The 16,230-nt window shown below is 36.2% G+C and overlaps 1 protein-coding gene across 1 annotated transcript in view; it reads right to left on the reverse strand.

Annotated features, from left to right (window-relative positions):
- Positions 1-14,775, reverse strand: part of LOC106095836 (putative mediator of RNA polymerase II transcription subunit 26) — a 109,421-nt gene extending 94,646 nt beyond the window's left edge. Inside the window, exon 1 of the mRNA XM_013263230.2 lies at positions 14,471-14,775. Within this exon, the coding sequence (XP_013118684.2) occupies positions 14,471-14,491 (21 nt within the window). The 5' untranslated portion in view covers positions 14,492-14,775. The remainder of the gene's footprint in view (positions 1-14,470) is intronic.
- Positions 14,776-16,230: the final 1,455 nt, after the last annotated feature.

The raw sequence follows: 16,230 nt of genomic DNA on the forward strand, positions 1-16,230 counted from the left end.
TTTTGTTTTGGAGAGATCCCTATAGTCTACCGGTACGTACAACCGGCAGCCATGGGATTGGAGTCTTCAATTGTGATTCGATTGGCTTCATATAGCAAATTAGTTATCCTTGTTTTGCGGTGTGCCCCTATAGCAATTTTCCATTTTTTTATATATTTCTTTTTAATATTTTGCCACTTTTTTCCAAACATTCAACAAATTAGTGACATTTATCTTCAATTTCTGAATGTGGTGGGAAAAACATTAGCCGGAAGTCGATTCCATATACAAATGGGCCGGGCGAAATAAGAAGTCCCTCTGTAATGCGTTGTCCAGTCCGCTGGCCAATCAAACAACCCACAATACAACGATGCACAGTGGGCCAAATGGCAAAAAAATTGGAAATAAGTCTACAACTTTTTATCTGTTGATTTTAGCCATACAAAATGTTCTAGACATTTGTAGAGGAGGACATAGGCTTTCAGAAAAGTGCTGTTGTTGGTCCATATCTTTAATACAGGGTGAGCTACAGGGTGTGAAAGTTGACCACTTTTGACTTCTCCAAGCTTCTGGGGGCCATAACTTTTGATCTACTCAACCGATTTACATGATTTAGGACTCTAGAGAAAGAGCTTGACAAGATCTAAAAAACTTATGCATAAAGTACCATGCCATCGTGTACTGTTAAGGAGTTATGAATTGTTTAATTTTAAAATATGAAAATTTGGCCTTGGTTTTTTTCAGTGTTTTTTAAATAACTCCGTCAATTTTAAAGCTATAAACTTCATACTTCACACAAATTATGCCAGCATATGTGTGCATAAAATACAAAAGGAATCACGTGAATATCTTTGGCGGTTTAAAAATGGCATCGTTTTCAATATGAAAAATATTTTTTTTGTCAAAAAATTGCAAAATTTTTCAAAAAAGATACTCCCATTTCCTTTAAGTTTTCGCAAACTTTGGCCATCAAAGCATTATCATTTCTTTCCATTTTCACAAAGTCGAGGTATTAAGAAAAGTTTTAAGTGCTAATTTGGCTAATTTCGATATCAAACAACACCGTTATCTTAAGACCAAAATGGCCAATTTTTTTACTAAACTTCAAAAGTTTCTCACTGGAAAAAAAGTTCCACGGGGATTTTTTCGCTTTTTTTGAACTTAAATGAAAGCTTAAAATGTTCCCAACATTTTAAGGTATGTCTCGCCATATCCTAGCCATAAATGAGATCGTAGCGATCAAAATACTGAAAAAAGTCAATTTTCAAGTAGTGCTATATTCATTGCTAAAAAACAAGTATTACGTCACATTTTATTGCAAAGATGTTAAATAAACTTTTATTTGGTAACACTTCTTCTACAAAACACAAAAAGAATCATGGAAATATCTCTATTCTATTCCATTTTATGGAACCGGCAATAAAAAAGTCAATTTTTCAAAAAAGTCGAATTTCCCAAATTTTGTTTTTGTTGTCCTAATTGCACATGACACACTATAGCCATATTTACGCAACATACCTTATCGTAAAGGAAATTTTCATACCTTTCCAACAATGTATAAAACATTTCTCAACTCGGATTCTATCTACTCTAAAATTCATTTACACTTCATTAAACTCTATATAAAAATGTCTATTTGTGAAATGGAACCTTATATGGGGCCTACACTAAAACATTGATAGATTTGCCCAGGGTTTACAATACAAATGTGTTAGAATAAAAAAAGGTCTCCTGCCAAAGTTTAAAAAAATTGGAATAAAAATATGTGTTTTAGAGCGAAAACACTTCGCATCGGCGTGCGTTTATATGTATATTAGCTACTCCCAAAATAAAAAAGCATTTTAGTTTTGTATTATTTGATTTTATTCTCTACCAAATAATCTAAGGTATCAAAATTTAAAAGCTCTTTAATTTGAATGGCATCGGGATCGTCCTTATCTATATCGTCACATATTTTTGGTAGCCATTTAGTTCTGATGCTGTATAGTACCGGATCAGACGATAACAATAAATATTGAAGTAAATCATAATTTTGGTTAAATTTGGTGCTCTTTCGGGTATTGAAAAGCCGGAACTGTTTAACATCTCTATTACGGGATTCCTGAGCTTCTTCTGTAAGTTCTCCTAACGGAAGTATGTTGTATTCCACAATTTCCTTGCCATGATGTAAGACTTTATGTACTGTCGGTGTTAAAGCTTTCCACGAATATAAATCAGATAAAATGTTTTTTGTGTCATTACTATAAGCTTCAAATTTGGTTGAATTTATCATCTTTTTGCTATTGATTACAGCCAAAATCACTTTGAATCGTCTTAGCAAGTGTTCATCAAGACCGGTTATTTTAGATGTCGATACGGGGTCCTCAAAAAACCGCCTTGCCGAGTTGCCATCATTTGTGCTTCCGTATCCGTAAAGAGGTTTATCTATTATAAGTCCCTTTTGTTTAAACTCCAACTGGATTCGATTCTTCTCTTCCTGCCTCATTTTGTGAAGATCTTGGTTGTTTCTAGCAGAGACATCGCGGTTTCCAGGGCTAGTCCGATATTTAAGGTCATACGATAAATGCAAACAATACTCCATGAATCGAATTCTACAGTGCAGGGGCGAAATACCGAAATTGAGCGCATTTTCGTTTACTAAATTTTCATCAGACTTGTCCTCGAATTGCCCATTCTTCTTGCCACAAATATTGCATCTCCAATTGGACATAACGCCAGTTAATGCGTTTGCCACCTTTCCATCGATCATAGTGAGTTGTAGTTGAAACGAAACTTTTATATTTCTTCCCAATTGGTTTATAACAATCATGGGTAATGCAGCAATTTCTTCCTTTATTTCGTTCACCAAAGATCGTGTTGTGTTCCGGTCTTCCTTTGTATACTCAAACCGAATTGGGCGACATAAATATTTTGACCCAGGTGTTCTATTTATCCATATATCTTGAAATGCATTTTCTTTCGATGATGAAGATTGGTCCTTGTACAATCTCATTCTCAATGGTACTAATGATGCCATGAAAATTGATGCGAAGTTGGTATCTATTTCTGTTTGTTGCTTATATTCGGAAAATCCAGATGATCCATCACAACCCCATTTGCTGATCAAAACCACTTCGGAATTATTACATGTGTTCAACTGTTCTTCAGTAAAATTAGAAATAATTCTAACAGCTGTATTTTCAACAAGATCAGCAAGTTTCACTCTTGCTTTTAATTCGTCCACGTATATATTTGATGGCACCATTTTCGTCCTGGTGTTGTACAATTTATGTTTTGAGGGTAAACAACCCCATCCTTTTTCACGAAGAGCCTTCCTCATTGTTGAGTATTTGTTTCTTGAGAGGCCTAGGTTCAAAATCAGGGCCAGTGCATCTTCCTCCGTGAATTCTGTAGTCGATTTTGGAGTTGGAATACTTTCTACCATTCTCTTTACCTTTTTCGGAGATGCTAATGGTAAAACATCGACAATTCGTCCAACATTTTTTGGTTGTGTTTTTAACAATGCTGTTTTGAACGTATCTTTTATTAAATTTGGCGGATGTGCCGCCAATAGTTCCTCTTGTTTTTTCTTTTTGGTTTTCTCCGTAACTTCGTCGTATGCTTTGCTAGGCCGGCCGGGAATCAGCGGTTTAATTTCAATAAGTAGATCCGATTTCAGCCACTTCTCATACATTTTGAAAAACTTGATTTTTGCGAATGAACATTCTGGCAACCTTCTCTCAAATGATTTGTAGAATTTTTCAAGTTTGTCTAAAGCGTCTTTATTTAGCCTTATTCCATATATGTGGTCCAAAGTGTAAACAAGTTCCTTAAATGACTCCGTGTATGATTTGGAATCATTTTTGATGTCCCATACAATTTTCGAAAGAGTGGAATACTTCAGTATGACTTCCATAACTTATAAATGTCCTTTACGCCTCTACAAAATATAATGAAGAAAATTTGGATTTTGTTCAAATATTTATGCAATATATTCACAATTAATGACCCATTTCAGGTATCAGACGCAATCGTAAAAAGGGGTCCAAAGTGCCTCTTTTTACTTACTCTTCTATAATTATTTACCTGGACTCGAATTTGGTTAAAAAAAATGACAATGAATTTTTTATGGGTAGGTTTTTTCACATTCATTGATACGGTGGATTTCCTGGGAATTCGACATAGCGAAACAGGTAACATTTGTCTGCATCAAATCTTAACACAAATATATATATATATGCAGGTATATTTCTAGGTTACTTTTTATTCAAAAATCATCAGCTTACATTAAAAATAGATGTAGGTACTATACAAACGCACGCCGATGCGAAGTGTTTTCGCTCTAAAACACATATTTTTATTCCAATTTTTTTAAACTTTGGCAGGAGACCTTTTTTTATTCTAACACATTTGTATTGTAAACCCTGGGCAAATCTATCAATGTTTTAGTGTAGGCCCCATATAAGGTTCCATTTCACAAATAGACATTTTTATATAGAGTTTAATGAAGTGTAAATGAATTTTAGAGTAGATAGAATCCGAGTTGAGAAATGTTTTATACATTGTTGGAAAGGTATGAAAATTTCCTTTACGATAAGGTATGTTGCGTAAATATGGCTATAGTGTGTCATGTGCAATTAGGACAACAAAAACAAAATTTGGGAAATTCGACTTTTTTGAAAAATTGACTTTTTTATTGCCGGTTCCATAAAATGGAATAGAATAGAGATATTTCCATGATTCTTTTTGTGTTTTGTAGAAGAAGTGTTACCAAATAAAAGTTTATTTAACATCTTTGCAATAAAATGTGACGTAATACTTGTTTTTTAGCAATGAATATAGCACTACTTGAAAATTGACTTTTTTCAGTATTTTGATCGCTACGATCTCATTTATGGCTAGGATATGGCGAGACATACCTTAAAATGTTGGGAACATTTTAAGCTTTCATTTAAGTTCAAAAAAAGCGAAAAAATCCCCGTGGAACTTTTTTTCCAGTGAGAAACTTTTGAAGTTTAGTAAAAAAATTGGCCATTTTGGTCTTAAGATAACGGTGTTGTTTGATATCGAAATTAGCCAAATTAGCACTTAAAACTTTTCTTAATACCTCGACTTTGTGAAAATGGAAAGAAATGATAATGCTTTGACGGCCAAAGTTTGCGAAAACTTAAAGGAAATGGGAGTATCTTTTTTGAAAAATTTTGCAATTTTTTGACAAAAAAAATATTTTTCATATTGAAAACGATGCCATTTTTAAACCGCCAAAGATATTCACGTGATTCCTTTTGTATTTTATGCACACATATGCTGGCATAATTTGTGTGAAGTATGAAGTTTATAGCTTTAAAATTGACGGAGTTATTTAAAAAACACTGAAAAAAACCAAGGCCAAATTTTCATATTTTAAAATTAAACAATTCATAACTCCTTAACAGTACACGATGGCATGGTACTTTATGCATAAGTTTTTTAGATCTTGTCAAGCTCTTTCTCTAGAGTCCTAAATCATGTAAATCGGTTGAGTAGATCAAAAGTTATGGCCCCCAGAAGCTTGGAGAAGTCAAAAGTGGTCAACTTTGACACCCTGTAGCTCTCCCTGTATTAAAGATATGGACCAACAACAGCACTTTTCTGAAAGCCTATGTCCTCCTCTACAAATGTCTAGAACATTTTGTATGGCTAAAATCAACAGATAAAAAGTTGTAGACTTATTTCCAATTTTTTTGCCATTTGGCCCACTGTGCGTCGCAAATTATTTTATGTCATCCATACCACGCGTTATTTCTTTGTAAGTATACGTTGTTGCTTTACTATCAACACTGTATGGTTCTGAAATGAGCACGTTTGGTATCGATTTTTCTCTAGGTGTAATCGAAATAAAATTAAAATTTTTTCAATGGCTTTTTAATTTGGGTCATTAAGGGGTGGAAAATTGAACAGATAACGAGATTTGTATTAAAACAATAACGGTTTGGTACTAAAACCAATAACAGTATGATATTAAGCTGGGTATGCACTATTCGAGAGATAACGAGATTGGTATTAAAACAATAACAGTTTGATATTAAAACCAATAACAGTTTGGTATTATGCTGGGTATGGACACTCTAGCAAAATTTTCGTTTGCAGCCAAGACTGACCAATTCTCCAATGCCTTTAATGTCACCCTGTAAGCAATGAAAATTTCATTTGAACTGCGTACATGTGAGCAAAATTTTCGTAACGGTATCGGTAATGAAAATTTCGGTAGGATATGTAAATGCATTTCTTATGGTAACGAAAATTTCGCCAGAGGTCCAGCAATACCAGTTTGGTAAAGAGGAATGTACCAAACGGTTCCAATTATTTTATATTTCATCCATACCATGTAGTATTGCTTTAATACCATACGGTGTTGCTTTACTATCCATACTGTGTGGTACAGATATGAGCACAATTGGTATCAATTTTTTTCTGGATTCTGATGTACTGCTTACCAAATCCATACTCGGAGAAAAAATCGGCTGTTTTCAGCTAATAAATTTGGATTTGGATGATGCTGATCGCCTGGGTCCGAATTCTGGCGAAAAAAATATCAGCGTTGGTTTTCCCGTCCTTATTCTAGCGACATTTATGGAGTGCTATGTCATGCATAGAAGCTATGAAAAAACTTCTCCCGTAAGAGGTGTCTCGCTGCGCCACGCCGTTCGAACTTGCCCATAAAAAGGAGGTCCTTTATCATTGAGCTTAAACTTTAATCGGGCAATACTCATTGATGTGTGAGAATTTTGCCCCTCTTCATTAATGGATTGTTCATGGGCAAGTTTGCCTTTCCCTTAACGTCCATTGCAGTCCTAAATCCACATGCGTATATTAATTGTTAACAGCAATATTACCTTGCTCCTAGATTACCTTTTCTATGTTAAAGACAGCGACATTTGGTCCTGTGGTATTCATTTAAAACAACGATGCCCATCCCTTTAAGGTAGCGTTGATGGCAAGTCACACATATTTTTACTCTCATTGTTTCAGTAGTTGTTGAGAAACCTAGCAACATTATTCACTATCAGTTTCACTCAGGGAACTTAGTTCTATTGCGCCGCCCCCGAAAAAATCATAAAGCGCAGAAGAACACAGATAAAATTTACGTCAGTACAATGCCAGACATTAAAATGAAGAAGATAAGAAGCCAACATGCATGACAAAACCAAGCCAAGCGGTGTGGATAAGCTCCCTCCAATATGTAATTTTAACCCATAGTAGTAATTTAGATAGGAAAATGGGCTTTTTTGTAGCCATAATCCTGCACCCACTCTCGCAATTTCAGCGCAGTCTCACAATAGGTGCTCAACCGCCCATGACTTCTCCTCATTCCCACAAATCAAGCTTAAGTCCGCTATGTAACCAGCACAAGGTAAAAGTCCTGACATTGTAATGGCTTTTCAGGACATTTAGTAGTGAGATCGGCAGCTCCATCACATCTAGGAGAGGTACCCTTAACATGTCAATTTACCTATTATTTTTGAAGCATACTATATGCACTCCGAACCGCTGCATACCATGATGACGACGTCATCCTCGTAGCCAACATACTTTAACTGTCCTTTTCAAATTACCTGAAAATCCGAGAGATATCCAAGAGCCAAAAAGGGGTACACTCCTCCTTGTGGTGATTGAGCTCTAATCACAATCTTCCTATTTGAGCCATTTGTTAGCATTCATTTGGTAGCTATCTACGGCTACAATAGGGAACTATTGGGCTGTCGGCGCGGGAACTGGGTGGCCATTGGTTATTTAAAGTCGCCAATAGCCCGTCTTGTCATATCAAAGGTTATAGGCACTCAGTATTTGTGCAAGAGTCGGTGCCGCCCGGCCTTTCACTGAGACTCTCCGCTCGATACCGCTGATTGTCCGCGACTTCCGTTGCAGCTACTCCGTATGGAGCTTTCCACTATCTACAACCAGTGGATGCTACCGGGCTCGCAGCTAAGCTTCTCGTGACAGCAATGAATACCACACAGATCGGACCTCAATGTTCCAGTCAGTTTTGCGTGTAAAGCCTCTGGAGCTAATTGGAATTTTGAACAATTTTTAATGTGTTATTTCTTGCTTGACACTGAAACAAGAAGAACTTTTTCTTCTTGCTTTGATTTGTCGAAGCAAATTTGCCGAAAAAAATTCAGGGCGAATTGAATTTTCTTCATTTTTACAAATGTTGACATATTAAGTTCCCAAAAAAGACGCTTTGTTGTAGCAATTCGCCGATGCGGCCACCTTATTGAATGCGCCTTGGATTAAACGTTTGGAAGGCATAAAAAAGAACCTTCTACGGTTGCTTCCTCAGCAATTTTTCACGCCCAAAAACAGGGGTAACAGATTGCTCGCGTTTTACCTTCATTTCGAGGCAACACCAGTTCCAACAATGAAAACGTGTGCACCAAAGTATTTCCGTTTCCATAATTTTGTCAATTTATTTCGAAAACCGGTTAAGCCTTGATGCCTTTTTCAATCGTGTCGTCAGTGCATTAGTGAAGGGTAGGCGAAATAGCACTATCCCTATCAAGTGTTGGTTCAAAATAATAAAAAACAAGTAAATAGGCATTAAGTTCAGCCGGGCCGAACTTTGGATACCCACCACCTCGGGTGCATATGTAAATCCCATTTCGTCACAATCCTGTGAAAATTGGATAACTTAAGGACCCAAATTCGGCCTAATATATATGTCCCTATTCAATTTTGTAGAACAAAATATTGGTCTTTTTGGCAGATATATCCAATTATAAACCGATCTGACCCATATTAAGGTCGGATATCCTGAGGTTCAGAAAACTCATTTCAGCGAAATCGGGTCATAAATAAAGTTTTTATGGCCTTCAGTCTCTTTATCGGGAGATCGGTCTATATGGCAGCTATATCAAAATATAGTCCGATCTGTACCACATTTAGGTCGGATGTTGGGAGGCTTAAAATAACCCACTGTTTCAGCGAAATCGGGTAATTAATAAAGTTTTTATGGGCATTAGACCCTTAATCGAAAAATCGGTCTATATAGCAGCTATATCCAAATTTCAGCTCAATATCTCATTTTTTGAAGCCTGTAGAGTGATTACAACAGACGGACAGACAGACTGATAGACGGACAGACACACGGACATCGTTAAATCGTCTAAGAATTTTACGACGATCCGAAATATATATACTTTGTTTTGTAGGGTCGGAAATTGATATTTCGATGTGTTGCAAACGGAATGACTAAATGAATATACCACCAATCCTACGGTGGTGGGTATAAAAAAAATAAGTAAAATTAAAAATAAATGAATACATAAATTAATACATAAATAAATGATTTTAATTAATAATAATTAAATAAATTAATTATGTAGAACTTTCCCACAAAATATTTTTGTTGGTATTCGTTATAATTGATGAATGGAGTAAAATGTTGAATCTTGATAAAAGCAAACTGCCGTCAGGTCTTTTCATTAAAAAAAAAATGCAATTTGTTAGTAAATTAAAATAATATCTACATTGCACTTTTACAGTGATCGACTATTTTTCCTCGGCACCGCCACTGGACTTGAATGTTTTTTACCTCTTTTTCTGCATTTTTTTTTTCTTTCCACTTTAGCGTTGCGCACCCGAACTCATAACAAAACCAACTGACTAAGCCGCTCGTCAAAACGAAAATAAGCAGATAATTGCCTACGTGATATTTACTGGTATATGTTTAAGTGACAGCTAAGTAATATATCCTCGAAATGCACTTACATATTTTAAGGAGTTATATCACGTTTTATTCTGCACTAACTAAAATGTTATGTACTGTCGAAACCGCACAACTGTAATATACTTTTGTGAAAAATCCCCCTGATGGAAAGAACCCATAATTTTTGGTGTTATTCATAGCCCGTTTGTCGACGTCGAACGCAAGCGTTCGCTCGACCTGCAAACGAAAAAAATGATGTGGTAGAATTTATCGAACGACAAGCCGAAGAAAAACGTAAGCATTCCTATACAAAAATCGGTTCGTGTATATCGTAACAGTTATCAAACAGTTTGCTTTCGAGCGAGAATTTTTTAGCAAAAAGCAATTGATATTATAAAATTATACGTATATTAACATTTAAGATCCTTTGATGCCCACACCGAATTCTATGAAAAAATAAGGTGCCAAAAAAGGTTATCTATAACAATTTTTTTTAAAGGACACAAATTACAGCTTCTAGAAGCTCCAAAATTAAAAATTGTTTATTTGTGCCTTGAGGTTTTTGTTGTTGTTGTCGCCACGTGTCTGTATGTGGAGGTGGCGATCCTCGTCAAGCTCCATAGATGAGCAAGATCGTTCCGGCATCAGCGCGGCAACAAAATGGCCATTCGTTATTTAAAGGCGCCAAAAACTCGCCTTGGCATAGCGAGCATAATTGGCACTCAGTATTTATGCAAGAGCCGGTGCCGTCCGGCTTCTCACTGAGACTCTTCACTCGAAACCGCTGATTGTCCGCAACTGTAGTTGCAGCTACTCCGTATGGAGCACTCCTCTTTCCGCAACCTGTGGTTCTCGTGACAACGATGAATACTACACAGTTTGGAGCCACCGTAGCGCAGAGGTTAGTGTGTCCGCCCATGACGCTGAACGCCTGGGTTCGAATCCTCGCGAGAACATCAGAAAAAACTCTTCAGCGGTGCTTATCCCGCCGACATTTGTGCGGCACGCCGCACAGTTTTGCCCCGGTGGACAGAAATGCAAAGCTTAGGTTAGGTTGAAAAAGGGGGTGCGGATATAATTCCGTCCCCTGCCACTATGGACATGTACTAAGCCAGTAATCGGAATCCAGTAATCGACTTGTGCGCTCTAGAAAGCAATAGCTATAATGACCTCCTTCATACTTCCTTTCAGGATTTTCGCCGTCCTACCGATTGTTTCGCTGTTCCACAGTGTTACATGAGTACGTCACTCACTCGTACTGCGTCGACCCGAAAGGCTTCGGGTTAACCAAGTTTATTGACGGCAGTTCTCTGGCCTTCACCGCCAAATCGTCTGCCCTTTCATTCCCCCTTACTCCGTTACGACCCGGCACCCAAACGATGCGGATTGTACCAGAGAAGGCGTTAATCTCCTTCTTACATTCCAAGATTTTTCGTGATCTTCCGTCCTGGTTGTTATTGCCCTTATGGCCGTTTTACTGTCCGTAAAGATGTTCACAGTCGACGTCCTCGCGTTAGCACCACACCACATCGCCCGGATATCCGCCTGCAGGACCGTATTATGGTCAGGCAGTCTAAAACAGATCCCAGTCCCTGGGTCCTAGTCCCAGCAACTCTGAAAGTTGTACACATCGTGGGATACGTACGAAAAATTTAATATGACAAATGGATTTTGGAGTATATAGGCAACTATTTCGATTAAATCGAGCTTTTATTTCATCGAACATATGTATATGTAGATACATGTCTATAAAAAAGTACAATACATATGAGAATACATGCCGATTAGTGAGAGCTCTATTCGTATTCGACGTACATAAGACAACTCTTATGAATACAGGAAGCGACAGCTTATATGATATGTCTTATCGTCTAATGGCAGATTAAGTGGTACAGATTTACCATTTTCATGCGAACATGTTCATATGTCCATACGTAGCCACTTCGACCAATAATACGGTAAAAATCGCATCCTCTTCTTCGGATGAAGAACTTTCTAATTCACCGTTAGCTAAATAAAACGCGTTCACTTTTTCCATTTTTATATATTTATTTTTAATATTTTGCGGCTTTTTTTCCAAACATTCAACAAATTTTGTCTTCTTCCTCTTCTGTTCCAACAAAGTTTGCTTGAATGATAGCCGCTGATTTTAAGTGTGACATCGTAGACTCGGCACGGTATAAGAAATGCAGCATTTTTCAACTCTCTGTAGGCAACACCATTACAAACGGACACTATACCTGATGGTGGGATTACATTTTTTTGACAAGCAAACACAAAAATTCGATTTCAGTGCAACCAGTGTTTACTAAAAAAGGTTAAGTCACTTGCCCAGCTTATGAAATATTGCAATTTACTGATACTAATGTCAATTTGGCAGTGTACAGAAGTTTGACAGATGAGTGGAAATTTCTACTCCCATCCCCAAGGGTTGTATCGTTGATATCGTTGACAAATTGTGTGGATTTTCCCATAAAACAATGATGCCTCCATGTTCAACAGTTGAAAAGGCATATTATACTTTTACCATAGCGGCCCGCCATGAATCCCGATATAAATCACACTGATGATCTCTGGGGCATATTATCTGCAAAGGTTTTGCAAAATACAGGCTATACAGGACGCCTAAGAACTTTAAACAGGCGATTATGACGAAATAGTACAAAGTTGATATGGCAACTTTGTTCTTTTGTTTTGTACCCTCCACCATAAGATGAGGGGTATACTAATTTCGTCATTCTGTTGAAATATGCGTCTGAGACGCCATAAAGTATATATATTCCTGATCGTCATGTTATTTTAAGGCGATCTAGCCATGTCCGTCCGGGGTATGTGAGAAGTTTGCCCATGTGCCCTAATGGAATATTAATGGGCAATTTTGCACTGGCATCAAGAAAAGTAGCAAAAACGTATCTTGATATATCGCTAATGATTGTCGGCAACTTCTAAAGAGTTCACTCAGCATTTCTCTTTTTCAACAACTGTTATTTTCAACAACTGATGAATTTGAAGTTCAATTTAGCAAGTCCCCAAAACTAATGTTACTAAGCTTCAGTAAAAATTTGGTATACATTTTTTTCCATATAAAATGTTTGTTAGTATGTCACAGATTACAATTAAGAATGTAATTTTCATTTCCGGGAGTTTATGAAATACCCATTTTAAGTGCATGAACTAATTGCACCTTCTTTCAAAATAGGATATGTTCCGTAGTTAAGCAAATTTTCATAACAGAATTCTAAATTTTCATAAAGTATAATAATATCTCAATACCAATTTTTAATAAATTTTTTACTATAAAACCCTTTTTTTTCTTTGTAAAAATTAATGATCATTATTCAAAGTTCACTTTTTGACTAAGCGAAAATTGCACATGTCAAATAATTATATATTTGCAAATAGAATAATATTTTTTTTTAATCAAAAATACTTTATAGCCGCAATTTATTACACAATACAAAAGCTTTGAGCAAAGTTTTCATGGGAACCAGTTATTTCTACTGACTAACGCAAATAAAACCTTACTTTTATTTATTCTCCTTATACCTGGTCGTTGAAATTAATTTTCATAAAACAGGAATAGTTTTTAAGAAAGCCATGACTATTTCCAAATTTATATGTACTAATTTGAAGGTTATCATACGACAAATTTTTATGAAATTGGTATTAAATCGCAAAAGAATGTTCCTTATAATTATGTTCATGAGTTCATATATGTATATCCCAACTTCTTGAAAATTTTGACTAGATTTTACATCACTCGCTTATACCTAAAAAAGGAATTGTGTATACCAAATCATGGTCAATTGTACTACCATCTAGTTCATTTTCATTCATTTGGTGTTCACTTTTTTTGTGTAATATTTCGAGGTGTAACAAACAAAATTCAAGTACCCATATCCTATGATGGAGCGTTTAAAAAGTAGATAAGCGATTGCCCACCAATTTATTTATTTCCATTTGGTACTACAAAACCAATAGGGACTAATCCCGGCGTGAACTTTAGAAAATAATTCAGCAGTGGTTATTTCCCTTACTAATGCTGGCTACATTGGCGAGGTATCCTGCCATGTTAAAACTTCTTTCCCAAGTAGTGTCGCTATGCGGCACGCCGTTCAGACTCGGCATAAAAAAGAAGGCCCCTTATCATTGAGCTTAAACTTTAATCCGACTGCACTCACTGATATGAGAGAAGTATCCCCTATTCCTTAACGGAATGTTCATAGCAAAAAAAAAAGTGAAAAATGCATCGTAACCAATATATGCAATTAACTAACAAATTAGAAATCAGAAAAAGTATGTATGTAATACATATTACAAAAATATAATAAAGATCAATACAAGTTTAAGATTTAAGAAGCAGTACATAAATACTACAAAAGTTCAAAACGAAGGACTTTATTGGATTGAGAAAAATACGAAACTCATAAGTCGGTCGATTTCAAGGTGTACAATTCGAACTACGAAAGTCCTAACCAAAATTTATTTCTAATTTTGGAAATAAAAATGTTATCATGGTATAACGCAAAAATGAAAATGAGCGGCACAGACATCTAGGCGTAGAACTTTCGAAAAAATGCCCTTATTTGAGTTTTGCACCAATTCCGTTGCCGTAATCGTTAAAGTATGCTCGTTCTTTGTGAGAACCTGATCACAACGTGTAACGGTCGCATGGATTTTTGAAATCGCAATGTCGTAACATTAGGCCCCTGCACCTTACCCCTCCTCCTCTTCCTCCTCCTCTACGCCAATGCTCATAATAGTAAAATAGTTGAATTTTAGTTTTTAGACGACACGTTGTCTTTGATTTAGAGCAATGAATACCTTTTCGTTATTTGCAGACATTTTTAATCCTTATTTTGCTTATATCCTTGCTCGTCTTCTTCTACTGCGGCTTGAACCAAGTATGAGATGTCGCTCGCGTCTTTTAAGGCTCCTTGGTTGATTTTGTTGTTATTTTGTTTTACTTAGCTATGACGCGTCATTGCCGTTTCCATAGCCGACATTCATTCAATACACATACGACGTGCACGAACGGGGGGAGTGCACGATTTGAAAGACTTCGCAATAACCTTAAAATGATTTTACGTAATTTTATTTGGTCGCCTGTGAATTTGTTGCCCGTAAAACTGGCAAGAAAAGCAAAAGGCTTCACTTCGTTTTCTAGAAACGCATCACACACTTTCTGTAGCAATCAATTTTTCTTTTGCCTATTATTCGCAGCACCAATATCATGACATTTTTCATTCTTCACCATTAAACCAAACCGACCGTTCGACACGACCAATGGAAAACTATAATGGTCTTTTGTATTTTCCCTATTTATGCGTTATTTTTATTATTTTTAAGGGGCGCCGTGAAGGGAGATTCGCGGATTCTTTTTTGCGGCAACTAAACTACTCCCGACTAAATCGTAATGTGTATCGTATATTCCTCGAAAGGAAGACTGACAGGACTAACAAGTGTGCTTGTAGTTGTTATTCCGACAGAGAGTCCCAAATGCAACCAACTTCACTTGTGCTGACATGCGCTGTAGCTTTCATAGCTTCAAGTACATAAGGAAACTCGCATCCTTTCTGCCACTGGTTATGAATAAAAAAAAAACAACACCGTTATTTCACAGAGAGTTTAAACAGTAATTCAAAAATGTTGAGGATCAACCAAAAACAATTTGTCATACAAAACATTAAAATTATTTAATTTTTTTTTTAATAAGACGTAAGGTCGGACCGTCCAAACTATACACTACCTTGCACCGCCGAGTCTACCAAGTACTTTTAAAGTCTAAATGGATCGCAGTGCCTGGCCAGACCTTTTTAATCTTCCTGCACAGAGAAAATATAGACCTATATTCAAACAAAGCCTTAGTTGCTTTAATAATTTTTGACATAGAAATTCGATTTTCTTTTGTATCACGGCAAGTGATTGATACGTTGAACATATTTTAAATTGTACGAATTAAATTATTTTTTAATAGTAATTGTGCAATGATCAAGATTATATTGTGTTTCCTTTCTCTCATATCCTTTGCGAAAGTAAGTGAGAGTCGGTCACATATATGCCTTGGTTCTGTCACAGACACAAAGTGGTGTGGATAGACAAAAAAATCATATCAAAAAACCAGTAAGGAAAGGCAAAAGTCGGGCGGAGCCGACTATATAATACCCTACACCACCGAGCATACGTAATACTCTTAATAGATAGCACTTATATCCAAATTTAGTCAGACTTTCATTTTGCATAGCTATTGAAATATCGCATAGAACCTTATAAATACGATTTTCTTACGATGGTATGAAAATTGTGGCTTCTACAGCCTTAAAAGTCGAAACGCATAAAGATATATATAGGAGTTTTATCTTAATCGATTTTGATGGAATTTTGCACACGTATTGGGATGTCAATTAAACCATCTCATGAAAAATTTTGTAGAGATCGGACCAAAACTGTGGCTTTTACAGCCTTAAAAGGCCATATCGGATGAAAAATATATATGGGAGCTATATCTAATTCTGGACCGATTTTTATGGAACTTTGCACACATATGAGGACGTTGAATAAAAAGCTCCATGCCAAATTTTGTA

The sequence above is a fragment of the Stomoxys calcitrans genome, chromosome 1, assembly GCF_963082655.1.
Source record: "Stomoxys calcitrans chromosome 1, idStoCalc2.1, whole genome shotgun sequence".
NCBI lineage: Eukaryota > Metazoa > Arthropoda > Insecta > Diptera > Muscidae > Stomoxys > Stomoxys calcitrans.